Genomic DNA, 26,067 nt, shown 5'->3' with positions numbered 1-26,067 from the left:
TTTAAACACACAAGTATGTAGCCAGAGTTTTGGCCAGAAGTGATATGATTAACATTTTTTGAGGATGTAAATACGAACAGTCAATATAATCGGGGGAAAAATGTATGTGTTCAAAGACAGGTCCTTCTTTTAGTCTCCTGTGTCAGTCTGTTGTGACTCTTGGGACTTTGCATATGGTTTGAGCTGGAGGAAAGCCCTTGCTGGATGACACACCAAAGCTGTAGCTGACATTCAGAATAGAGAAAGCTGCAAAGCAAAGGCAATTGGAACCTCCCCAAATGCTGCAAGAACAAACTGTGACATTTTCCCCCTTGTTTTTATTTGATTTAATGATTTGGCTTCAAGTCAGTTTTTGTTTCGATTGTTTAGTTCCAGCTGAAGTGCATTTTGCCCTCCTCCTTTTCTCCTTCCCAACCATTGCAGTTCTTTCTGCATGTGTCCTTGCTGAGACATTTCTTTAATGGAAGTAAGAAGACAGAATTTGTGGTCACTGTGGTGGTGTCTAAATTACAAGGGCAGTTTGTGGGGTATCCCCCCTAAATGTTTTGTGGGTATCCCCCCTAAACATTTTGTGGAGTGTCCCAGAGTCCTGATCATTCACCTCAGGAGATTTACTACAGTCCTTGCTTCTGGCATTTGTGAGTCTTTGTTCTGGTAAGATCAGGTTGTACCCAGTTTATAAGGAACACTTAGGTGCATAAAGGTCTAGAGGTACCTGGTTGGATCCTGTTGTATGATTAGATTGTAGTCTCAGTGTTCACCCAGACTTGGGGACTGGGCAGTGCTCCTGGGCCCTGCAGGTCATGCACACCCTTTGGGAATGGCTCCAGTGGGAGTCTTACAGGGTCAGTGTTCACCCCCTGTCTTGTAGTCTTTTAAACTTGAGGTGGAACTATAACACCTTCCCCCAGACTCCCACAGAGCTCCACCCGCCTTGGAGAAACCAAGTCAGGTTCATGTGGGTTTGGAAAACTAACTGCTCTTCTTTTGTTATTCTCTCTGAAACAATTGGGAATGTATGAGAAAGGAACAAACAAATGTATAGGAAAAGATAGCTTCAAATGTTTTATCAACCAGTATCTTATGTATCAGTTCAAATAAAGAGTCAGGTATATATTTTTTTTTTAAAAAAAAGGCAAACCAATCAACTTTCCCACTGAAGTATCTAAAGCAGAACGTGTCTAGCAGGGTTTTGATCCTTTCTGTCTTCACTTTTCATTACAGCAGTGCAACTGCTGAATTTGAATGCACCATGCTCCGCTTAAAAACTTGCTGTACCCTTTCAACCTTGTAAAGGTTCTGCTTTTAGATTGGCTTTGCATGCTGCCCCATTGGCTGGCAGCTGCTTAGCCCATATTGGTTACTTAAATAAAAGGACAATATAAAGTAAACAGTCTCAGATATTGTTGCCCTTTGTAGACTGTGTGAAATCCCCGGTTAAGAAAAGATTAGCCAAAAATTTTAATATGGAGAAGTGATATGATGTGAATATATGCTTGTGACATGGATCCTGACTGGTGTAGGAAAATGAGACAAAATTGAGCTAGTGTTATTATATTTTTCTGGCTCTTTTTAGCCTGCAGCCCTTCTCCTTTTTCTCACAAACCACTAGAATTTAATTTGAGTAGTTCAGCAAACCTACAGTCTGATGCAGAATTGATTTATAGATGCTGCTGTTAAAAAGCTGATTATGTGCACATGAAACAAACCGGAGCTCAATTAATTAGAATCCCTCCTTCAAAGACTCTTCTGCAGGAGTTTGTTTTATAATTCAGTTCACACTGTATGTTTAGCTTTAGATGCACTTCAGAAACTCAAGAGCACACCCTTTGCTAAGAGAAGTTATCCATTCTGTTTAATTACTGTTTGTTTTTATTGTGGGCTGGAAAACATCTGTAATGAATGGCTTGTCCTAAACCGTATTTGCGTGTAGTGTTTTCACTGTGCAATTTAATACGCTGCTGGTGCTGTGTACGGAAGCTTTCCCGCTTACCTCCAGTGACTTGTTCATGGCTGCTTCCAACACCTCTTTTTTTATTTTGCGGAGGGAAAGCTTGACTAGTAATAGCTGGATCAGTTGCCTGATACAGTCGCTCGTATGTTTGCATGGATGCGATTGTCACCATGGGGATGAGGAGAAGGAATTAAAGGCTGATAGCAGAACAAAGGGTAGAACCGTCTCTTTTTGCAGCACCAGTTTAGACTGCTGGAAGTACCTTTGGACCTGTTGACTAAGTGCTGTTGAAAGTTAAACTCACTGTCTTGATCATAGTGTAGTAATTATCATCTCATGAGCGACTGAAATGACAGTGTTTATGCTTGACACCTTCAAGAGACACTTGCATGGCTTTGGTGTTTGCTGCAAAGCTCTGACTGCAGATTGTCTCTGAGAGGGAAGGTGTATCCCATTTGTGATGGCTGTTGCAAGGGCAGGATAGAGACAGCCACCAAGTTTGAAGGGCTGCAGGTCCAATCATCAGTGGTTTTCTTCACTGGGTTTTCAGATTGCTTTGCAATGTTAGATCTTAGAAGACTTGGTTTTCTGTGCCTGTGGCCAGCTGATTACCTCATAACTAGATGTCGCATGTGAAGGTTGACCACCATCTTACTGATTGTCTGTGTCCCTGTAAATTGTTATCATTGCCAACCATGGTATGAGTTAATTCTCCTTTCTCCAGCCTCCTTCCCCCAGTCTGTTGTATTGTTTTCAGTAGTTTTGCTAACTTGCATGTCTCACACCATCTGCATGTGTTACCACATGAGCGTTATTATACATTTCCATGCTCTAACCTTTGACTTGAACAAGGAGTGTGACATGCTTTGAGTTTGAAGTTTTGTTTCTTTCATTGTCACTTTGAACTTTGTTCTTCTATAAATTAAAAATAGAGTGTTGACACTATGGGTTTGTGAGTTGTTACGGTGTGGTCAAAGAAAACACATGCAATATTCTAGGAAACTAAACCAGATACGTAGGTATCGTGGCTAGAGACAAATTTCTCATTCGAACTAATAGTTCTCTCCTTATTTTTGCACTCTAGTATCAAAAGATTTATGCCTTTGGTTTTGTGTATTAGAAATGTTCACAGTATGAGGCTTTTATGTAACTGTTGAGAAACCACAAATTATTATCCAAGATATACCAGTTTGATTTTCCAAGCGATTATGGAAGAAGTCCAGTTCCAATAAAGTATTTTCATCGGGTCTTAAAATGATTACTAGAAGCCAAATGTCAAGAACATGCCTGAATCAGTATTTATTGAGCACAGCTGGTGATTTATCAAGCACCTACCGCTAGTGTTCAAAGGCAATCGGCATGAGGGATTTGCACTGTTGTGTTAGTGTAAAATGAATGGATCTCATGGATCAAGGACCTTTCAGTGGTCTTTCTTTAAGAAATCCACCTGGTGCCTGCCCTGAGCAAAGGCTGTTGTGCTTCATCAGAGTAGTAATAATTCAAAAAGCTGTATAGCTCTTTGGTACAGCAAGTATGAACTGACCTACTTGCAATACCAAAACCGAATGGCCACGTGTTTTGGTAATTTAATACTCTAGCACTTAATGTGGCAATAACCTTAATATATAGGCTTCCAGCATGATCTAATCAGGTCTTCATACTTTCGTCTGTATAGGAGAAGATAGTCTACAGCCATGATGAATGACTAGAAGGTTTTATAGATAAAAGGATGGAAAACTCTCATCCAGCCTAGTGATCAGGTGATGATTCACAGGGGCGACATGAGTAGACCTCAAAGATTCCCTTCTTGTGGGTGTAGAGGCAGCTCTGTGCTTTCCCTACCTCTCTCAGCTCAGCGATGGGGACTGGAGGGGCTCTGGAGACATCCACGCGACCGTGAGGGTTTGTTTCTTTGCTAAAGCACAGGCCATCTCTCGCACAGTGTTTACATCCCAATAGCTCCAGTTAGAATAAAAGTGCATGTAGGAGGGGGAGAGAATGATTTATGTGCAATTGGAACCAGCCTTGTGTAATGGTGGGGGTGTTATGCATGTATGTTCTTTCATCAGTTGCTAATGAGAATATCATAGAAGTTTGGTAGAAATTAATATTTCTTCCTAATTGAAAAGTTGTGGATTTTATTTTGTTAAGCAAGCATTCTCTGTGGACTATTTTCAATGTCCAGGATGGAGTGTTTATGATTTTCACTGGTAGGGTGTGATAGAAACGATGTAGAGGGATAAACCAGAGGGTAACTGGAACAGAGAAGCACACTAGCATCTTCCAGGATTCGGAGCTGTGCAGGGAAAATCTGGATTCTTGGAAAAAGGCAGTGATTCTGCATTTCTCATCCTCCTTCTTAATACCATTTCATTGTCTTGAGGGAAACCTGAGAGAAATTGGTTAGAGACAATGGGAGCAAAACAACAACAGCTAGGGAATTTTCTGCAATTCTGGTATTTCCCACAATTCTGATGCAACTTTCTTTTTTGTTTTGCTTGACATTTTTTTCCCTCCAACCCTCTTCCTGTCTTTTCCTGCTGTCATATTAAACCATAAATACTGTGAGTTCAGCTCCAATATACATCCATGGAAACTGATAGTACCTATTCTGTACCTTAATGCCTCTATAGATTCATGTGTGCTCACTCTCTAAATCAGAGTGAGATTGAAGTGACCAGACACAGAAGCTGTTGGATGAAGGACCTGTGCAACTTCTTCACTATCACATTCACATGGATGTGTGCTTTATCAGCCCTGTATAAATGGCAGGGAGCTGAGAGATGATGATGTGGAAATCATCTTCATAGCCCTTTTTCTCTGTCTTTCCCTTTCCTCTTGGCAACTCCTGCAATGTTTCAGGTGAGGGTGAATCAGCCTGAATTCATGTGACTGAAAAAGCATAGGATGTTCATGGTGTATACTCTATAGGCTTGGTTTCTATAATCTCAATGTCTACTCAAGTCAAAGAAAAATAGCTCTACCAAGAAAGTTTAAAAGAAACATATAAAGTTGTTGGAGGGTTAAGAGTGTTGTTACAAAATAGTAACAATTATTAAGATGTAAGCAAGAAGGCTTTCCACATTCCAGTGGTCTCAGCTTGCTCTGGGTTTTATTCTCCCACTTTTATTTAAAGTCATACTGCTCATCCTGACTGAGGCTTCTGAGGCGGGAAGCCCTGCAGGCAGGGAAGCTCTGCCCCTCAGGGCAGGCACTCTTTTGACTACCACACAAGCACTCAAATACGGTTTGATGGTGCCTCATCAGATCTTCAGTCTTTAATCAAAATGAGATTTCAGTGTAAATATGTAATGTGTTTGTGGGCCTAAAAGGAGGCTGTAAATGCTCTAATGATAATGAACCTGCAGTAGAAAAGGGTGCTAGCTGGGCTTTCTAAGTGGGGAAACCCAGCGCTCCCCATGGCAAATAGGGTTGGAGGACGTGCTTTGCATCTTGTAATCTGAAAGAGGATAGATTTAGATTAGATATAAAGAAGAAATTTTTTACAATGAGGGTGGTAAAACACTGTAACAGGTTTCCCAGAGAAGTTGCGGATTCCCCATCCCTAGAAGTGTTCAAGGCCAGGTTGGATGAGGCTTTGAGCAATCTGATGTAGTGGAAGGTGTCCCTGCCTGTGTCAGAGGGGTTGGAACTAGGTAATCTTTAAGTCCCTTCCAACCCAACCCATTCTATGAAATCGGACTCTATATGCTTTTAAGTGGGTTCCACATCAGTATTTTCCTGTTTTCTTCTGTATCTTGGTAGGAAAGCTGCTGCTGAGAACTGCAGTGCATGAGGATCCTGTGATCGTGACTAGAGAATATGTTCCTTGTGTGTCCTTCCTCTGCTCTGTCTCTTGGGAGCAGATTGTTTATATTGCTAGAAATTGTTAATGCAGTTAAACTGTCTTCCAGCATGCAAACCTATGTCATTCCACTCTGTTAGTGTCCCTTGGCTAAAAATGAACGCTTTGATGTAATTGTATTTGAGTTGCCTTATGATTTATTAACAATTTCATTAAAATACCATGGATGTCTGCTGCAGTGAGAGAGTTATGCAATCCACAATAGAAAAGATGTAAGTTTCACAAAAAAAGCTTTAAAGAATATGTTTTTTTTCTTTTGGATTCACCTGTATAAAAAAATGAGTTAGTCTGGTGTGACACTGTGCAGGAGCTTGGTAAGGGTTGTACAGGTTGTTGTATTTCTTACTAAAAGATATTCCTGGTCCATAAACCACAAAAAAAATGTTTACTGTTAGTAGAGTGGCATCTTTATAGGTACACCTTGAAGAATAAACCTGTTTTTCTGAACAGCAGCTTACTTGAGAGCTCAGCTCCAGTGCTGCCAAAAGAAAATCACCATTTCTTTTGCAGTTAGCTCTCTGCTGCTGTTGCTGTCCCTGAGTTAGTGTCTCTGAGTTAGAGCAGGATAGGCAAATTGCAATGACAAGAAGTTTGTGAATTGATTTAGTTCTTAAACAGTTGATTACACAAGCTAATGAATTAATTTTGTGCATTAAAAATAGATATATTTTTTTCTAGTATAACATAATATTGAAACCTTGGGAATTGTTTTTCTAGTGTTTGACATCTTATTTTGTGAATTATCTCTAGAGAGGGCTTAAGGTTGGGCCTTTATTTTCTATGAATGTTCTATGCAAACTCAGCAGAAACATTGCTTTGGTCTTGGTTGTGTGTGGGTTTTTAAAAGCAAAATCTTTATTGTGTGTGTGCAATTACTGTAACTAATGTTCATGACATCCTGTGCAAGAAGCAGCAGCAACATACTGCACAACTGGTGTATATAGTGATTAATTAGAGACAATATCTTTTGAAAGATGGTAGGTTCTAAGTTAATTTATAACTGTTACTTGAAGCTGAGTAAGTTGTCCCTAAAGAGATGCTGCTCTGTGTGGTGTGTTTTTTTTTTTTTTTTTAATTAATTGTGCATAGCTATTAACCATAACATTTTTGTAGAAATCATTAAAAAGTTGTTCAGGTCGCACTTCATGGCTTAGGCTTCTATCAAGTGTTGTCACTCTGTGCTTCACTGCTACTAAGTTCATATTTTGGACGACATATGAAAGGTATCATCTGGCCATCCATGGAGAGAGTAAAAGAGCTATGACTCTGTGTTAAAAACAAAACAAGCCCCGCCCTGAATAGTGTCCCAGGAAATAATAGAATAAGTGTCCCAGCAAATGTGTTCTTTTTCATTGAAAAGGCTCCCATTGCATGTATAAAGCTGATGTTTAATGGATTGGAAGGGACCTTAGAGATCATCTAGTTTCAAGCCCCTGCCACGGGCAGGGACACCTTCCACTACACCAGGTGGCTCAAAGCCTCATCCAACCTGGCCTTGAACACTTCCAGGGATGGGACATCCACAAGTTCCCTGGGCAACCTGTTCCAGTGCCTCACCACCCTCAGAGTCAAGAATTTCTTCCTTATATCTAATCTAAATCTCCCCTCTTTTCGGTTTAAAGCTGTTACCCCTTGTCCTATATGACCTTGCAAAAAGTCTCTCTCCAGCTTTCTTGTAGGCCCTCTTTATGTACTGGCAGGCTACGAGAAGGTCTCTCCGGAGCCTTTTATTTTCCAGGCTGAACAACCTCAGGACCTTGGATTGTCTTCGTGGCCCTCCTCTGGATTTGCTCCAACAGATCCATGTCCTTCTTGTGTTGTGGTTCCCAGAGCTGAACACAGTACTCCAGATGGGATGTCATGGGAGCATAGCGGAAGGGCAGAATCCCTTGACCTGCTGGCCACACTTCTTTAGATGCAGCCCAGGATACAACTGGCTTTCTGGACTTCAAGCACACATTGCCTTCCAGTACTTAAAGGGGGCCTACAGGAAAGATGGAGAGGGACTTTTTACAAGGGCGTGTAGCGATAGGACAAGGGGCAATGGATTTAAACTGGAAGAGGGCAGATTTAGATTAGATATAAGGAAGAAATTTTTCACTCTGAGGGTGGTGAGGCACTGGAACAGGTTGCCCGGAGAAGTTGTATATGCCCCATCCCTGGAAGTGTTCAAGGCCAGGTTGGATGAGGCTTTGGGCACCCTGGTGTAGCGGAGGGTGTCCCTGCCCATGGCAGGGGGGTTGAAACTAGATGATCTTTGAGGTTCCTTCCAACCCTAACGATTCTATGATCTCATCAACCAACACCACATGTCTTTCTCCTCAGGGCTGCTCTCAATCCATTCTCTGCTCAGCCTGTACTTGTGCTTGGGATTGCCCCAACCCATGTGCAGGACCTTGCACTTGGCCTTGTTGAACTTCATTAGGTTCACAGGCCCATCTCTCCAGCCTGTCAAGGTCCCTCTGGATGGCATCCCTTCCCTCCAGCGTGTCCACAACACCACACAGCTTGGTGACAATACTTTGGTCTCTGCTTTTGCCTGTCTGTTCCATTGTTGTACTCAGAAGTAGCTTGTTATTTTATAAATTCTTTGAGTTGAGAATGTAAAGTAAAATAAGATGCTATACTCAGTGCTTTTTCTGTTATGTTTTTTTTTTAGATACTTCAAGAAGTGTCAAGGCATCTCCAGAAACAGCTGAAATATTTTTTCAGAAGTTAAGAAATAAATATGAATTTACAATCCTGGTGACCTTAAAACAAGCCCATTTGAATTCAGGGGTTATTCTCTCTATTCATCATTTAGATCACAGGTAAGTACTGCTACCTGTATGCTAGTTAATGAAAGTATATGTATTTATGCAGTCAAAAATTGAACAAAATTAGGGCAAAATTGTTGTGTAGCGGGACATTTGCAAATATTTATAGTGTTTGGGTAGGCATACTGAGCAGATTCATAAAAAAATCACAAGTCCAAATCAGCCAAGGGAAAGTGGAACAGCTGTTACTCTTTAAATGTCTCTTGCCACGAAGGGCATGAAAAGCCAGTTCTCTCTTGTCATTCATAACCATAAGGACCAGATGCTCAACTGATGTAAAACTGTCACATCAATATAGCTCTACTGATTCACAAAGCCTGGCCCTGTATGTCCACCTCTTCACCAGTTGGTTTTTAACACTGCAAGCAGTTTAAAAAAAGCAAAAAAAAAAATCTTCCAGTTATGGGCTTACACCTCCCATGAATGGCAGAGCACTTTACTCAAAATGTCATCAGCCTTAAAAAACTAAAATGAGTGACACGGAGCATTTAAGGATTATTCCTTTGATAGGATAACTACTGCTAGAGAAATAAGATATTCTTTATATATCTGTCTGAGTAATGGCTATTAAAGATAACCACCCTATGATTCTGTGGCAGAATAAAAAAGAGTTTTAAAACGTGCGCTTTCTAAGCAGTCATTAGCACAAGCAACAGATGATTGCTGCTTTAGGTTCATAGTCCTTTCTGTTTTCCTGTGTGCAATGCTATAATTCTTTCTTGATAGTCTCACTATGAAATAGAAAGAAAAAAAAAAAAGAGAAGGTAAAGAGAGATGTTCAGGCCAAGCAAAATACCTGTTTGTTTTTCGTAAGTGTATAAGTTTCATTAGCAGGCATGATGTCAATTATTTTGTGCTAGAAGATGATCCGTTTCAGCTTTTATTCTGTTTCCCAGAGGCCCTATCTTCTGCAATTTTCCTATTTACAAAAAAAACCCTCACCCAAACCCACCCCAAGAAGAAGAAGAAAAAGTAGGAAAACATTCCCAAGGATCATTTATTAAAACATCTTAAAACATTGCAAGGGGGTGTTTAAATGCCTCCTGGATGATGTTTGCTGATGTTATGTCATAGAAGAGCCAAGAGGCTTCTCTGTTAACCGCTACCTACTTCTCATCTGCAGGAGTGAGCAATGTGCAAGGGGCAGGACTGGGCAGCTGTCGTTACTGAGTTTTGAACTCAGACTGTACCACCATATGTGCAAATCATCCCAGATGGAAAAGCTTATTCAGTCTTGAATGAGAGAGTAGGTCTGCAGGGCCAGCTGTGCCCTGACAAAGCTTCTTTCTACGTTTGTAGGAAGAACGTGGATTGGTTGGGCTGCTGGTAGGGCTAACGCAACTATATTTGAAATTTCAGAATTAGAGAGGAAACCTTCATGTGCCAAAATAGCTGCAGAGGTGGGCAAAGGGGTCACCAATGTGAAACTCTCAGTCGCTGGAAAAGAGAATAATCATAGCTTTTCTGAAAGGAGGCAGCGTTTACTAGAAAATCTTTCCTTACCTCAGGAATAGAGTGAAGAAAGACATGCCATAAGAGACAAAAAAAACGTGCAGTGTATAACTGAGCAAAACTTGACAAACATTAACTTGGAGAGTGGCCATCTGGGAGAAAACACTGCCACTTAGTGAGCATAAAGACTGACAAAAGTACAAAAAATAATGTGCAACGAACTTTCATTGAAGGGTTGCAGGAGAATTTGAGATGTTGTTTGGGAAAATAATTAATTCTTGAAGCAAGTAAAGCTGAGTGAGTAGACCCGCTGCTGGTCTTATGCAAACGAGAATGCATTGAATTGGTTCTATCCAGCCACAGAAAAGAAAAGGAAAGGTTAGAGCTGTGCTGGTGTCCAGGTCATGTGGCTGTACAAACATTTTGCTGCTTATCTCATTTGAATCTGGTTCATCCATGTCATCTGCCTATGCCCATATAAAATATCATTGTAAAAGGGTGACAAACAGGACTCTGAAAATCCTATTATTTTATATTGGTATATCTTTAGGGATGGAAGATTAGATTTTTAACAATATGTTGAAACATTTACACTGTTTCAAGAAATTTCTCTCATACCTTAAATACGTGCAGGTTTTATTGTTGGGTTTTCACCATCTTCTGTTTATCTGTGTATGGGAATCTGAACTGTCTAACTGTGATGGAAAGCATTTGTCAAGGTTTCTAGCTGAAATCAGGAGGTCTATATTATGTGTGTAGGTATTTTAATTATGGATGCATAACTCAGTGACATTGCTGAGTGTTTTTGAGGCTCTGTCAGAGCTGACTGTGGAAACTTACTGTATTTCTAATGTTATGATGTTAGAGGTATGAAGAATTAAGATAATAGCCAGTTTGTGCCTTGCTGAAAAAGACTCCTACAACCATTTTAGCCAGTGTGACCTCTTTATCTTACTGTGTCCTCTTAAGTGATGCCTCGTGTTTACAATTTTTCTATAGGGATGTATGCTTTATGTTTGGTTTTGAGGTCTCCTTGTCAGCCTGTGGGTAATCAAAGAGGAAGGAAAAAAGCCTTCTAGGTTATTTAGGCAAATAGAGTCACTTGTCAGGTCAATGTTGGAGCAGCTAAAGAACAATCTACTTGTGAATATTTCATTGCTTTCCTTGAGAGAATATTAGATAATCTATTTAAAAAGAAAATTCAAGAATTTGTTTTAAAAATGCTAGGCCTAATCCGATCCTCTTACAGTCAGGGAAAATCTTCATTATCTTCAACAGGTGTAAAATCAGCCTCAACAAAAGTATCACCAGAAAGAACTGTGGCTATTAAATTGTATGTAGCTTTAACTTTTACTAAACACGTTCTGGTCTGTTCTGTGCTAGGATGTACAGAAAGGTTTCTGTGTGCCATGATAGTGTTTGTTCAATTTAATGGTGCTAAAATGAGGGCTGACTTATGCATGGATAATACTGGAATTAGGCCAGCATCTTTCAGTCTCCTGTAGTATCTCTTATGGTTTTCATTTTCTTTTATGATAAATAACAATAAAGGCAAGAAAATGTATAATTTAAAAGGAAGCATTTGGATGGGTTACATTAAATAACTGTTTCTTCACTGCTGGATTTCCATTTCTCTGACCTTGCCCGCTTCTGACTAGGGACTTGTCTGTAACAGCCCTCCAGTTCTTAAACAACTTCTTGTGAACTCTCTGTCACAGCAGTCATCACAGCTGGCAGGAGAAGTAGCAACGCCAAACCTTACTCCACTACTTTGCACCAGCTTTAGCCTTCTGTAGCTCCTCTGATGTCAAAAAAGTTGTGCTAGTATTGAACTGCTGCCTTGTGGGGTGGAATCACACCTGGCTATGTTCTTAATTTACAGAAGTCAGTGCTAGCTCTTGCTTTTCTGCAGTGAGGGAATGGTGGTGAGGAAGGTTGGAGGTGACAGTAACTGAAGGATATAATCAGTCATCACACAAGTAACTTTTCATGTGGTTTATTTTACAGAGGTTTCATAACAGGTAATGGTTCTAGGGTAAAACAATTTCTAGGATACAAGAAAATCAAAATGTTTGTTTAAAAAGGGGAAAAAGGTGTGTTCATTTATTCAGAGGTTTGGGAAATATTTTATGTGATTTTGAAAATAAGTCAGAGTAAAAACTCATCCTCCCTTTGCATGGGTCTAGGGACTTCAGTGCAAATATGCTAACTTACAACATTTGAGGACATTTCCTAAATTGCAGTTACTTTTAAAATTTTATCATTTTCTTTTAAACTGTACACTTAGAATAGTTTACATGATTCAGAGTTTACTGGTTCAATCTGTGTTGTCTAGTTTTATGTTGGCTTTTAGATGGGATTTTTTGTTCCTTTTTGCTGGCTCCCTTTTGAGGAACATTAAAAACGAGTACTTCCACTGAGACATGGTCATGCAGCTACTTAAGGCTTTGAGTCTTAAGAAGTTGACAGGGCTGCTCTCCCAGAGTTTTTCCTCTAACATCATATGGTGAATGCTGTCCCTGGGCTATCAGATAGATGCAGAAGTTCTCTATGTAAATCTGAGGCTTGGACCTTTGCTGAGGCTGAGCTGTTGGTGTCACCACGAAAAGTAGCTCCTGAAAGGATTTTCTGCAGATATAGTCATCTTTTCCTACTCTATTAAATGCTTTTATTTTTCTTTTCCTAATTGAGTGTGAAAGCTGTCTTCCCCTTTTATAATGATTATGCTTTTCTCTAGTATTTAATATATTCAAATCTTTTAAAACTGATCTTTAAGTGAAGGAATCTGAAGCAATACTTGTAACTATCCCTCTCTAATTTGCTTATATTCTTCCACTGAGATTGCTTTTTTTCCCACTGATAGAGCAGCCAAGGAGTTCAGGCAGTGGTAGCTTTGGGTACAGCTCAGAGGTGATGCTTTCAAGAAAACGCTTGTGCTGTCAGGGAACCCAAATTGCACGTCAGTAATGATTCAAATGAGTTTCAGGCAGCTGAAGGCATGTTTCTGGGCACATTTATGCATGGCATATATCTGAAAGATAGAAGTTGCAAACGTTTTCTTAGCTTGAGAGCATCACCTTGACCACATAGAGCGCCCTGCCTAAAATGCATTGTGCTTTACAATAACAAGGTAAATATTTTAAATGATGTAAATGAACTGATGCCTTAAGTCAGAGTGGAAGCGCTGTTAAATGCTGATATCTGTGTGCTTGCTCTCAACCGTGAGTTTAAGGTGTATTATGCTCCTCATTTCACTTCTGAATTTGTCTCAGCTTCTTGATGGAAGAATCAGCAGAGAGATTATTTTAATCTGCGACGGGGTTGTAATATATGTTAGATCTGTCTATTCCATCATATATTTTCATTTAATTGGCAACAGTGGAGTGATATAATAAAGCTTTTTCCTCTCTTCATGGTTAGATGGCTTTATGCAACTAACGTTATATTAATATCTCTTGAGATGTTGCATATTAGGGCCCTTAAAGGATGAAATCATTGGATTTGTTTTGGCAACCAGCTCCAGGTGGCCCTGCTTGAGCCAAGGGAGTTGGACAAGATGGTCTCCAGAAGCCCCTTCCAACCTCAGTCATTCTGTGATGCTGTGATTGTAGTTTAACCATTCTTTCCTTTGGTTAATGCTTTTTATCTGCTGGAACAGAGCGGTAAAATCAATTGAATACTGTGGACAGGCATTCCCTACACTTAATAGTGTATCTCTGATAATTTATTCGATTTCTGCTTTACTTAGCATTTGCTTTCACAGCTGTTGGTGTTTTATGATTGTCTGCTGTCAAATGGGCTGTACTGTACAGCCGTTTCAGACCTCTTTCAGTGACTAGGAGGAAATTATCTGCGAAAATTTCCCTCTCTCTCAGATTTAGCCGTACAAGCACATAAGTTGCCAGAGGTGAACTCCTGATGCATGAATTTCATTCTGTCATTTGACCATTGTATTAAAATAGAGGTGGAAATGTATGTTCTCTGCTTTTGATGTATGAGTGTCTGTATTTCTGGATTGCAGTACGAAGTCTCCTCTCCGACATCACAAAATCTTCTGCAAAGACATTATGCTGAGAAAAATTGTCAATACTTGCCACTTAAGCCAAAACTCTAGAGTTATGTTGGTTTTATTTGAGGGGTGCTTTTCTCCTCCCCATCAGTAGCTTGCAGAACACGCATTAAGTAGGAAAAACATTGTATTCATTTTCAAATATTAAAGCTGTATGTGGCTGTTCCCTGTTCCTAAAGTACTAGTAGCTTATTTCTGTTTTTTAAACCACTCTGAGCTGACATATTAATGCTCTTTGCTGGAAGAGTGGAGGGTTGTAATGTTCTGTTGTGGTGTGTTTTTTTCTTTTTTGTAGTGGATCTTAGTTACTGTTTCTTACTATTCTCACAGTAATTATGAACCCTCTTAAATTTACTCATAACAATCAATTGCTTTTGAATTGACTTCCCCTAGCTATTTAAAACTCCTCTGGTGTCTGCCTCCTTTTCTTTTGATGCAGTTTGCATGTTTCTACAAAGATGTCAGAAAAAAGATATTTTCTTTCATTCATTCACTGCTTTTCTAGTGTGTGAGAAGATTCTATGGGACAAAGGATTCTCTGTGTAGCCGCTAAACGTTCAGCTGGGCTCTTGCCTCTTGCCCCAAAAGAGAAAGGTTCCTTGTTCCTGTTGATTTGGGAGATTAAAGTCTATCTCCGAGTGTGGGGTTGAAGGGAAATATTTGTAAAGCAGTGATTTTGTGTTATACTCAGTTTAATGTCTTTATAATGTTGAGAATGACCTGTTTCTTTAAATGTTTAAAAGGGATGTTGTTAAGTTGATTGATGCCTTGTCACTATTGCCTGAATTTGTTTGCTTCAGTTTAGTTTACCCTTCATGACCAAAAAAAAAAAGAAAAAAAGTATGTATGTAATAGTATGTAAATTCTTGTAACACACCCACCTGAAAACTGCCTTCCTGTAACTTCTGTTAAATCAAGTCAGGTCAGCCTGTCTGCTGATATAAGTCATCGCAGTGCCAACTAATCCAGGGTGATTTGGTCGAGAACTTATTACAAAACGCTCACATGAGCTTGGAGTTTGAGTTGAGACTAATGGCAGACCTACTTGAATGAGAGAAAAGAGATTTGTCCCTGCCTATGACACTGGAAACCACCAGTGAAATAGTTGAAAGGTGAGTTTTGACAGATACCGTTATTCTGCTGCTGCTGTTTGAAAGGATTTCTAGTAACAAATAAATGACAAAGGACTCTGTATTCCTCTAGGGTAGGAAATGGGAAGAGTTAGATTGACACTGGCTTTTGCTTTTACTGATATATGTATTGGAATGTTGTTTGTTGTATTTGCAGTCCTCTTGCTCTCCGTGGAGAAACTTTGTCAAGAAAGGGAGTGAGAGGGATGGTTTATGCAATTTGTTTTTACAGTGTTTGATCTGGAGAAGTTTCTTTCCTCCTTGATTTTTAGCAGAAAAGGAAGCTTCAGGTAGGCAAGAGTGATATTAGTGGGGCTGTGTTGATAGTGAGAGCAAAATGGGAATAAATACATTGATAAATGGGGTTAGCGAGAGATGGAAGGCATGAGAGCAATTGCTCAAGGGCAAGAAATGTGTTTCAAAAAGTATTTCCTGATTTGAGAATTTGATTTCATATTCATAGCTTGAACAGGGACAGCACGGACAATGTGCCGTAACACCAGGTTTGAATTTTGGCAAGGCCAAGCAAGCACTTTTTGGGAGAATAGCTCCTCTGGAAGTGCTTTGTGGAACTAAGTGGGACCTCAGCTCCCACTTTTAGCTCCTGCTGAGCCCCTGCAAGTGCTGAGAACCTCGCCGTGTCATCAGCAGTAACATTAGAGGGTCCGGGATTTCTTATTGCTGTGATGACCAGGAACTGTTGGATTGTAGCACTAAACTCAGCAGAAGCTATGCAGACTCTGCAGGTGGAGAAGGCAAGATTTTACCTTCCTGATTTAGAGGCATAGCTGAGGTCAAAATCTGGGAGGTGAGTGAAGAGATCTCTCAGGTGAGAGGCAAATTCTTGCCTTCAAAACCAGCAAAGGCTTCCAGATCACAGCAGCCCCACCAAAGTCAGATGAGGGGCTGCAAGATGTTGATGGAAACAAGATTTTTTTCATGGAATCATAGAACAGTTTGGGTTGGGAGGGACCATTAAAGGTCATCTAGTCCAATGCCCCTGCAATGGGCAGGGACATCTTCAACTAGATCAGATTTCTCAAAGCCCTGTCTAGCCTGACCTTAAAAATTTCCAGAGGTGGGGCATCTATCACCTCTCTAGGCAACCCTTTCCAATGTTTCACCACCCTTATCATAAAAAATTTCTTCTTTATACATAGTCTGAATCTACCCTCTTTTAGTTTAAAATCATTACCCCTTGTCTTATTGCAACTGGCGCTGCTGAAGTCTGTCACCATCTTTCTTATAAACCCCCTTTAAGTATTGAAAGGCTGCAATAAATTCTCCCTGGAACCTTCTCTTCTCCAGGCTGAACAACCCCAGCTCTCTCAGCCTGTCTTCATAGGAGAGGTGCTCCAGCCCTCCGATCATTTTAGTGGCCCTCCTCTGGACCCGCTGCAACAGGTCCATGTCTTTCCTGTGCTGAAGACCTCAAAGCTGGATGCAGTACTCCAGGTGGGGTATCACCAGAGTGGAGTAGAAGGGGAGAATCCCCTCCCTTGACCTGCTGACCAGACTTCTTTTTATGCACTCCAGGATATGATTGGCTTTCTGGGCTGTAAGCACACACTGTTGGCTGATGTTGAGCTTCTCATCCCCTAGTACCCCCAAGTCCTCCTCAGCAGGGGTGCTCTAAATCCCTTCAACTTCCACCCTGTATTGATATCGGAGGTTGCCCCGACTCATGTGCAGGACCTTTCACTTGGCCTTGTTGAATCTCATGAGGTTCACATGGTTCCACTTCTCAAGCTTGTCCAGGTCCCTCTGGATGGCATCTCATCCTTCAGGCGTTGCAATTTAAATCATTGCACTGCTCAGCTTGATGTTATCTGCAACCTTGCTGAGAGTGCACTTGATCCTGCTGTCTATGTCACTGATGAAGATATTAAACAGTACGGTCCCAGTACAGACCCCTGAGGGACACCACTCATCACTGATGTCCGTCTGGACATTGAGCCGTTGACCACTGCTCTCTGGTCCTCATCCACTAAACAGTCCATCCATCAAATCCCCATCTCTCATTTAGAGAGAAGGATGCTGTGGGGGACTATGTCAAAGGCCTTATAGAAGTCCAGATAGATGACATCCGTAGCTCTTCCCTTATCCACTGATGTAATCACTCCATCATAGAAGGCCACTAGGTTGGTCAGGCATGACTTTCCCTTGGTGAAGCCATGCTGACTGTCTCGAATCACCTCAATATGCCTTAGCGTAGCTTCTGGGAGGATCTGTTCTGTGATATTTCCAGGCAGATGCAGTGAGGCTGGCAGGTCAGTAGTTCCCAGGGTCCTCCTTTCTACCTTTTTAGAAAAAGGGTGCGATATTTCCCTTTTTCCAGTCACCAGGGACTTCACTTGACTGTCATGACTTTTCAAATATCGTGGAGAGTGGCTTGGGAACTAGCTCAGCCAATTCCCTCAGGACTCTGAAGTGCATCTCGTCAGGTCCCATAGACTTACTGACATTTTTCTCCCACATGCTTTATTTGTTTGAATTGGGTACGTACACTGAGTGGGACAGGGATGAAAAGGATTTGAGCAGCCTCAGTTCCATCTGTTTCCTAGCCTCCTCCTCCTCCTCCACACCAAGAGATTGCAAGTCTCCCTCTCTCCTCACCTTGTGCTGTGGCTTCTTTCTGGCCAGAGAGAAGCTGTGGCAGTGTGCAGTAGCCAGGAGTGTTTGCAGGTGAATGTGTGTGTGTATGGGTATATGGTGTCTCTCTGGCCTCCCAGTCATCTGTTGCCTGGCTGTTCTCTCCCATGAACATCCCAAAGTGGAGGGTGTTCCTTGTGGCATGTCCCAGCGTGGAGGTCCATCTCCTGTGTATATCAGGAATGCACCTTTCTCCTCCTCAACTGTGCTCTGCAGCTATCTAGTGTGATGAGCAGTGTCATGCTGGAACAAAGCTGAAATGGCTGACCTTTTTTGTGGTAGAGGAAAATAAACAGCAGAAGATATGTAAATGCCAAAATGATCAGTAGCTCCCTGGCTGAGGGTACTTTAGAGGCATTTTCCTCGCACCATTGATCTCTTCTCTGCCTGATTTGGAACAGGGACTTGAACTTGGTTCTTCTTCATCTGAGACAAGTGTCCTGAGGAGTGTCATTCTCTTTTTTTTTTTTTTTTCTTTTTCCCCTCAATGCGGTAAAAAGCTTTGCTGGCAGCACCTGGCCAGTGCTGTGCTAGTAAAGCACCCTGGCCCAGGCTGGAGCTCTGGTCTGCTGTTGTCTGCTCTGCGTAATTGATAGCATCTTCCTTGGCATGCTTTTGTCTCTTGCAATTAGCACTCTTGCTGATGATGCCAGGCTATGATCTGTGGAGTAGCATTGGCCAGGGACTGTTCCCAACAGGCAGTGTGGAAAAACCCCCACCCATTTCAGGGAAGAAGTGGGAGAGAGCACCCATATGGATGTGAGTTGTAGTGGAGCACCACTGTTAATATTTGTCTTCAGGGCCAGGGAATGGGCCTTGCTGGCTTTATTTATAAGTACAGGCATAGGACTTGAGATCAACTTAATGAATTTTGGTTGCTCTTGTACCTGACTTACTCTTTTTGATTGATGAATTCTGCATAATGGGAGAGCCTCATCAGTTTGACCTGAGAGACTGGTATTACTGTCCTGTTGTTTATGTACTCTGTTTCGATATGGAAAATACCCTCTTCTGATTTCAACCTCTCTTTGCTTAGGATCTCTGCTTTCAAATAGGTAATAACGATGGCATTACAGAGTATTTGAGAAAGTCTTTCAGAGAGTCTTAGATTTGCACTGTCTGTCTCTCATTTCAACAAGCATTTGATTGTGGACCCCACAAGCCTTGCTGTGAGAATGTTTCCATCAAAAGGTTTGGTTCTAATGAATGGATCAGCACTGTTGAACAAAAATATCCAATGTCAGAAAATTCTTGTCTGGCTCTAAAACTGCATTCGGCAAAAGAAAGGGACAGAAACTGAATTGGTGCGTTTCCTCCCCGCTGTGCACTTGCACTAAGTGCTACCAACTTATCCAGAGAAGTGAAGACCTGTTTTTTGTTTATCACTCCCTGGCTAAGCAGTCAGTCATCTCTTGCCTAGGCAGAGCTCTCCGTAGTCAGGGAAAAGGGCAAAGCCAATAAGGCCAAGCGGTAGTGTAAGTGAGAGGCAGGGACTAGTGTTTTACAGCTGTAGTGCAGGTGCCACTTGGCATTTAGAATTCGTCTGGGGATATTTTGATGCCATATTGCTCCAGGGGATGCACCAAGCGGTAAAAACTCCCAGTTGATGTTTCAAAACACTTTAAGCGTTACTTCCAAATACAAAAATAAGGCTCACGCTCTTGACTGCCCAGTCGTCATACCACGAAAAGAGCAGATAACGCATTGCAGAATGTGGTGGCTGTGTGGCGTGAGTTGCTCTTACATCATAATCTATATGTGGCAGAGTTGCTTACTGCTGTTGTAGCCATAATTTGCTCTGCGTAGGGTCTACTGAGTAGGCTCTCTCTTTTTAATGTTTTGTGTGATTATACCTAACACAAAAGCCTGAACTTTTGTATCAAAAATCTTCAGATAGAGATTTTTATAAGTAATACAGATAAGGATTTTATTTTTTTCCTTAAGTATGTACTTCTTTTTAATTTTACTGGTTTTCCTTTTCTTCTTAGTGTAGATCAAAAAGCCATGAAGAGCTCTTTTAACACTGTATCAATAAATGTGAGTAGTAAAAGTTTAAAAAACCTCAACATCCTGTAATAAATTCATAAGCAGTGGACATGATATCTTGCCTTTAGCTTCTAAAATATTTGTCTACATGCTGTAAATTGAAGTTGAAATTATTAGTTGCCTGAAGTAAGAGTGGGCAGCTACAGCGTGGGTTTGCTGTGTGGGCAGGGATGCCAAATGAGCGAGTGAGCCATCAAAGACTTGGAATTACCAACACTGGCAGTTACCTGGAAGGGCCATACCTCCCTCTTCTCAAAGACGGCTACCGCATACACCAGGACCACCTGGTGTTTCTTCTCCTAAATCTCTTGCTTTTTGCTGTACATCTTGACTTCTGCTTCCACAGTCTCCTCCACACTGGTCTGTGGCAACCTGAAGAGCAGGTCCTGTACAGACTCGTGCAAACCACAAGCCCTTCACCGGGATGTGTGGTAGCAACTCTGCAGCTGAGCAGGTCTGCTGACTGTCAACCCTTATCCAGCAGTTACGATGGATCAGTGCTGGGCAGCAGAGAAAACATCTCTGTTTTCTGTCTCAAATTCCTCTGGGACATTTAAGACAAATTTCTTCCTCTTACAAAGATGGGCTCAGCCTTAGTCTGTACCTAAGGGATCGCTGCCTGGCTGGTTTCCAAGCAGAGCAGCTGATCTTACGGTGGCCTTGACTGTTGCCTTTGCAATGGTTGTGCGTGCACAGAGTGATCTGTGGAGATGTAACAACCTTTTTTCAGGTTGGCATTTTCTTCTCCGTATGTCAAACATAGTAAACCTATGCACATATCGTCTCTCTACTAAGTTAAATCCATTTGACCCAAAGCGTGTGTGGGTTTTTTTGGGGTTAAAATCAAGTAGGCTGGTATTGATTAAACAACCACAGAGATCATGGATGTTAGGAAAGGGGGAAGCAGGTTCTGCTGTTGTACTGTGTTTCTCACTGTGGTTTATTTTTCTGTGCTGCCTTTGCAGCACAAAAGAGTGTCTTGGAGCTGTTGGGAGAAGCAGTAGTGATGTTAGTGAGGGGAATTCTTGAGCTGATGCGATGGCTGGGCTGGGCTGTGGTGGCGTGGACAAGAAAATAGTGATTCAGCTGATGAGATTCCCTTGAAACTTTTCAGTAATGAGATTCTTGGTTAGGAGAAGACTGGAGCACAATGCAGTTATTGTTTGCGAGTAAGTCCATTTAGGGACCAAGATCGCCCTCTTTTCTCTCTCAAAAGATTGGTAATCCTGAGTGTTCAGAGAAATATAGAGTAATTTTATCACTATAAATTCCATTTTTAAAATCCAGGTGTATTTGTTAATGCTTAGCCTACTTTCTCAAAGACTCTTCCAAACCTTTGCAAAGCCCGTACCCAAGTGTTACAGCCTCACAGATGGCACGAGAAGCCTTACTGCGGGCACACTTCATATTTCCACCTGTGTCTGTCTGTCAGCGCTGAGGCTTGTCCCATCTTCTGGAGCTCATGAGACTGACCTAGAGCTGTTTAAGTCCAGGCAGTTAAACAAATCTAGAAAAGTGGAATAGCATGCATGGTATTTTGTAAAAAGTGAAATAAAAGTGGTTGACTTGTCTGTGTGTCAGTGTCATGATGTTAGTTCAAGATGAAGGGAATATTGTTCTGTCATTCCACTTGCTTTGCTAATTGCATTTGCCTGCTGCCTCTATAGATTATTAGTAAATGATAAATTATTCTCATAATAATTCTCCTAATGGTGATTATTTTATTTTTCATTTTGATGCACGTTTTCTCTAACTATCGCCAAGCCTTTCAAAGGTAGATGTCTGTGTTAGTTTTCCAAACGGAAGAACAAAAGAGATTGCCTTTGAATCTCAGAGCATTAATCACAGTTAAAACAAAACCCATGTGTCTACAGTTTTTGCAGCTTTGTATAGGAAGTTTTCCTTGCTTATTGCAGCATTGTCGAATGTCAGCATGCTCTTTCAGCAGCTCTTAATTCCTGAAATTTTTACAATGACATCTTCTTTTATTGGGAAATCCATGTTTCATTCTCAGAGATTTCCTTATCTCACCTGCATAAGGGGCAACATGAGTATTCATTTTATACCTTCTGTACTGAGCATGTGTCTATTGGGTAGTTTGTTCCCTGCCTGCCTGCATCTCTGTGTGCCGGCATCAATTTTGCCGTTAACCTTGAAGAGAGTAGGAGCTAGCTGTTGGTTCTACCAGAAGATAATGTTTCAACATAGCCATCCCTTCCTTTTTCCAGATTGTATCTGCAGCTGAGTGGAGACACTTAAAAATTGCAGAAGGAGTCCAGTTCCCATTCTTTGTTCGGTTGAGAGTGACTTTATTTTTATCCTTGAAGCCTGAGTTACAAAGGAGGTTATTAAGTTGACTGTCCTGCCACTATGGCCCATTTTTTTTTACAGCCAGGCCTTCAATTAGCTTATATTTCTTGCCAATGCAAAAATTATTTTTGGATCATGAGGAGGTAAATTGCCTCAGATTATAAAATTTATTGCTGACTCTAGTTAACTACTTTGTTAATACTGGGGAGGAAGAAGTCATTGCCCTTTGCTGGTTTTGCAAAAGGATAATTGTTTTTGTGCTGTTGCTGGGCATGTTCCAGTATGGAATGCCCTGAAGCAAGGAGAGATATGCAGTGAGCCTAGCCTTCTCCTAGGGATAATGATTATGCAAGATGGTTTTGATTTGGTCTCATCTTCACTCTTGAAAACTGCAATCATTGTCTTGTCTGTTCTTTAGTATAGATAGCCTGTTAAAGTAAACGACATCACCCTAAAACACGTATGCACTTGGATTACCAACCACTGTCATGCCTGAGTGCAGATGTAACAGCAAAAATAGACAAAAATGAATTGTCCATTCTCCCAGTTGTTGTGCATCTCACCACATACTATGTTATTTTCCTTGCTCTTTAGCTGTAGGTTGTGTATGATTATTAGAGAATCTCCATTTCTGTTTTTCTTTCCTGTTTTAAAAGCATTTTAGGGGGGGACTTTGAAACGAGAAATTTAGTACTTAGAAGACAAATGGTTCATCAAGCTTGATCCCAGAAGAGATCTGTTATGCAAGAAGTATGTGTCTGACTAAGTACCAAGTTTGGTTATAGGGTGCTTTTTAAATTGATCTACTGGAATTCCACCAGCAAAGCTTGTGTTTGCAATCTGCAAATCTGGTGTATGGTGCACTTATTTTGGTACAACTGCATTGCTCTTTTTTTACCATGTATATGCATATATGTGTGTATACATATACGTGTATATATGCATGTATACACACTCTCCACAAAGACACATACCTATTTAACAAGGAAAATATGTATACATATATTAATTGTTCTGAAGGGTTAGCACTTTGTGATTTTGTATTTCTTTGGAGAAATTTCATTATGAAAAATGAAAGGAGATGTTAACAGTACATCTGAAAGCAAACAAAGCAGTGTCCATGGTAATGGCCAGCGATGTCCCTATCACAAAACTTGGTGGTGCCTTTTGTTCATTCATGCCTTCAGAGTATCCTTACTGTGCTTTCAGGATATGAGGCATTTATTCATAACAGAGTAATTATATTTCCAATCAGATCTTGTTATAGAAAATAGTGTTACTTAAAGGAAAAAAAATATTTGGCTTCAGATCTTGTGTATTTACGTGAGAGCTGGAAACTGCTATTATGTGTTATTGAGAAGAAGGATGCAGTGCATATCTGCAAAGTGTCTACTTTCATCTTTGTATCTCCTTGCTTGTCTTTCCCTCTCTTTTATATAGTTCCTGCATGATAATGAGAAGTTATGTTATGTAAAATGTTGCTGTGCTGATAAGAATGGTTCATGACATGATGATGCATTTATGGCACAGGTACTTGGAGCTGGAAAGCAGCGGTCATCGAAATGAAATCAGGTTGCATTATCGTTCAGGCAGTCATCGCTCCCACACAGAAGTATTCCCATACATTTTGGCAGATGATAAATGGCACAGGCTTTCCTTAGCAATCAGTGCCTCTCACTTGATTTTACATGTGGACTGCAATAAGTGAGTAGAGTGTGTTGTTTTTTTTAAGGAATTGTCACTTTTAGAACATTCCAGCTCTGAGTAAATGAAATGATAACAACTTGGGATTTTATTTTCCCCTTCCTTTTTAGAATTTATGAAAGAGTGGTGGAAAAACCCTTCATGGACTTACCTTTGGGCACAACCTTTTGGCTGGGACAGAGGAATAATGCACACGGTTATTTTAAGGTATGCATTCCATGAAAGGAAAAGAGTGGACTTAAATAAAAATGATTAAGGGATCAGAGCATCTTTCATATGAGGAGAGGCTGAGAGAGCTGGGATTATTCAGCCTGGAGAAGAGAAGATTCAGGGGGAATCTCATCAATGTGTATAAATACCTGAATGTGTGTGGGGAAATGAAGATGAGAGATCCAGACTCTTCTCAGCAGTGCCCACTGACAGGCCAAGAAACAATGGGCAAAAATGGAAACACTTGAAATTCCATTTGATCATAAGAAAACAGTTCTACTGTGAGGTTGGTCAGAGTAAGACTACTATGGAGATATTCAAAAGCCATTTGGACATGGCACTGAGCAACCTGCGGTGGCTGATCCTGCTTGAGCAGGGGAGTTGGAGTAGATGATCTCAGGAGGTGCCTCCCAGCCTCAACCAGTCTGTGCTTCTGTAATTGTAACAGTTCTTAAGGCTGTGATGTGTTGTGTATCAGCATATCTAATGCAGTGAGCTGTGTCTCCATCAAACTGGACTTCATTAAGTAAAGCTGCAGAGTCAGATGCACAGGGCTCGGTATCACCAAACGACACAGCCAACAGCAGTGTAAGACAGGGAAAGGAAAATGGCTGATTGCAACAGAATTCCAGAAACTAAATGGTCAGATTATTGTCTGTTTTGTTGCTAGATATGTTTGTGTGTTGCAGAACACTACAGTCTAGAGAACTCCAGTTTCATTGCCTCTGTAGGATGTAGATTTCATCACAATGTCTTCTTGGCTCAGAAATGAGTGAGATGACTAGCATGAATGAAGAGAATGCTTTTTCCCCCAGAGGAAGAATATTTGTACGTGCTTTTTGCTTACTGCTTCTGTTTTAACATGTATATATAGCAAGCACTTGGTGTATAGCTGTGTTGAACTGGAGTGTAAATTTTGATTCCTCTCGGTCCATTAGGTAGCACTCATTGGTCACAGCCACTATCTGTGGTTTGGCCTCGGTCTTCTCTGAAGCTGCTTTAACAAATGTTGGCATCCCTGTGGATGTTGGCATCCCACACTGCAGTCCCATTTTCTTCCCTCTAGGTGTATTTTTACTTGAGCTGCAAGATAGAATTGATGATGTTGATCACAGACCCAATCACTTTTTAAAATATGGCCTGCTAAATCTTTTTTTCAGCATAAACCACTTTGACTAGTGTTTTCACAGCAAGTTCTGTGCTTTTGTGTTAAAGTCAGTTTTTGGGTGTTGAAATACTGTTTGCTATACTTAAATGCTAATTTATATCCTTCTTGTCCATGAAGTACAGAGGTCCAGTGGGGCGCTCAGATTTGAAAACTGAAGCATGACTTTGTTTTTATTTTTAATTCAATATGTCTTTGCTTTTCCTTCAAAAGATGAAAAGGATGTCTGCTAAACAAGCTGCAAAATTATATTTCTGGCTTAAATAAACAGTTGACACCAAGAATAGAATCAGAAAGTAATACATTGCTTAAACTGATCTCAGATACACTTCATTTATTCTATGTGGTTATAATTAATACTTTTTTAATATTACTTTTAATTTTTTTGTGCCATCTCAGTTTTTTACTTGATTATATTTTTCTTTTTGCCAAATAATAGTCACTGTGGAGAAGCTCATTAGGTGTAGAAAAATAAATACTCCAGTAGTGGACTGTATTTTTTCTTCTGTTTCTTTCTTTTCAAGAAAGATAAAATTAAACTAAATGCATGGAGAATTTTGCCTCAGTTACAAATATAAACCAGCTTAATAGAAATACAGAAATGGATAACTGTTAAAAGAGCATTGATATAGCCAGAACGCACTGTGCTAAGTGATTTCTCCAGCATAATATAGTACCAGTGGTCAAACTGCAT

The 26,067-nt window shown here is 40.7% G+C and overlaps 1 protein-coding gene across 1 annotated transcript in view; it reads left to right on the top strand.

Moving 5' to 3' along the window:
* Nucleotides 1-26,067, top strand: part of NELL2 (neural EGFL like 2) — a 164,676-nt gene that overhangs the window by 15,365 nt on the left and 123,244 nt on the right. The window contains exons 3-5 of the mRNA XM_086609966.1: nucleotides 8,479-8,629; nucleotides 23,825-23,998; nucleotides 24,109-24,205. Of these exons, the coding sequence (XP_086466092.1) occupies nucleotides 8,479-8,629; nucleotides 23,825-23,998; nucleotides 24,109-24,205 (422 nt within the window). The remainder of the gene's footprint in view (nucleotides 1-8,478; nucleotides 8,630-23,824; nucleotides 23,999-24,108; nucleotides 24,206-26,067) is intronic.

Source organism: Tauraco erythrolophus, chromosome 4 (assembly GCF_009769465.1).
Source record: "Tauraco erythrolophus isolate bTauEry1 chromosome 4, bTauEry1.pri, whole genome shotgun sequence".
In the NCBI taxonomy this organism is placed as follows: domain Eukaryota; kingdom Metazoa; phylum Chordata; class Aves; order Musophagiformes; family Musophagidae; genus Tauraco; species Tauraco erythrolophus.
Note: the sequence above shows the minus strand (reverse complement) of the source record. Positions and strands in the feature narration are given on the sequence as shown.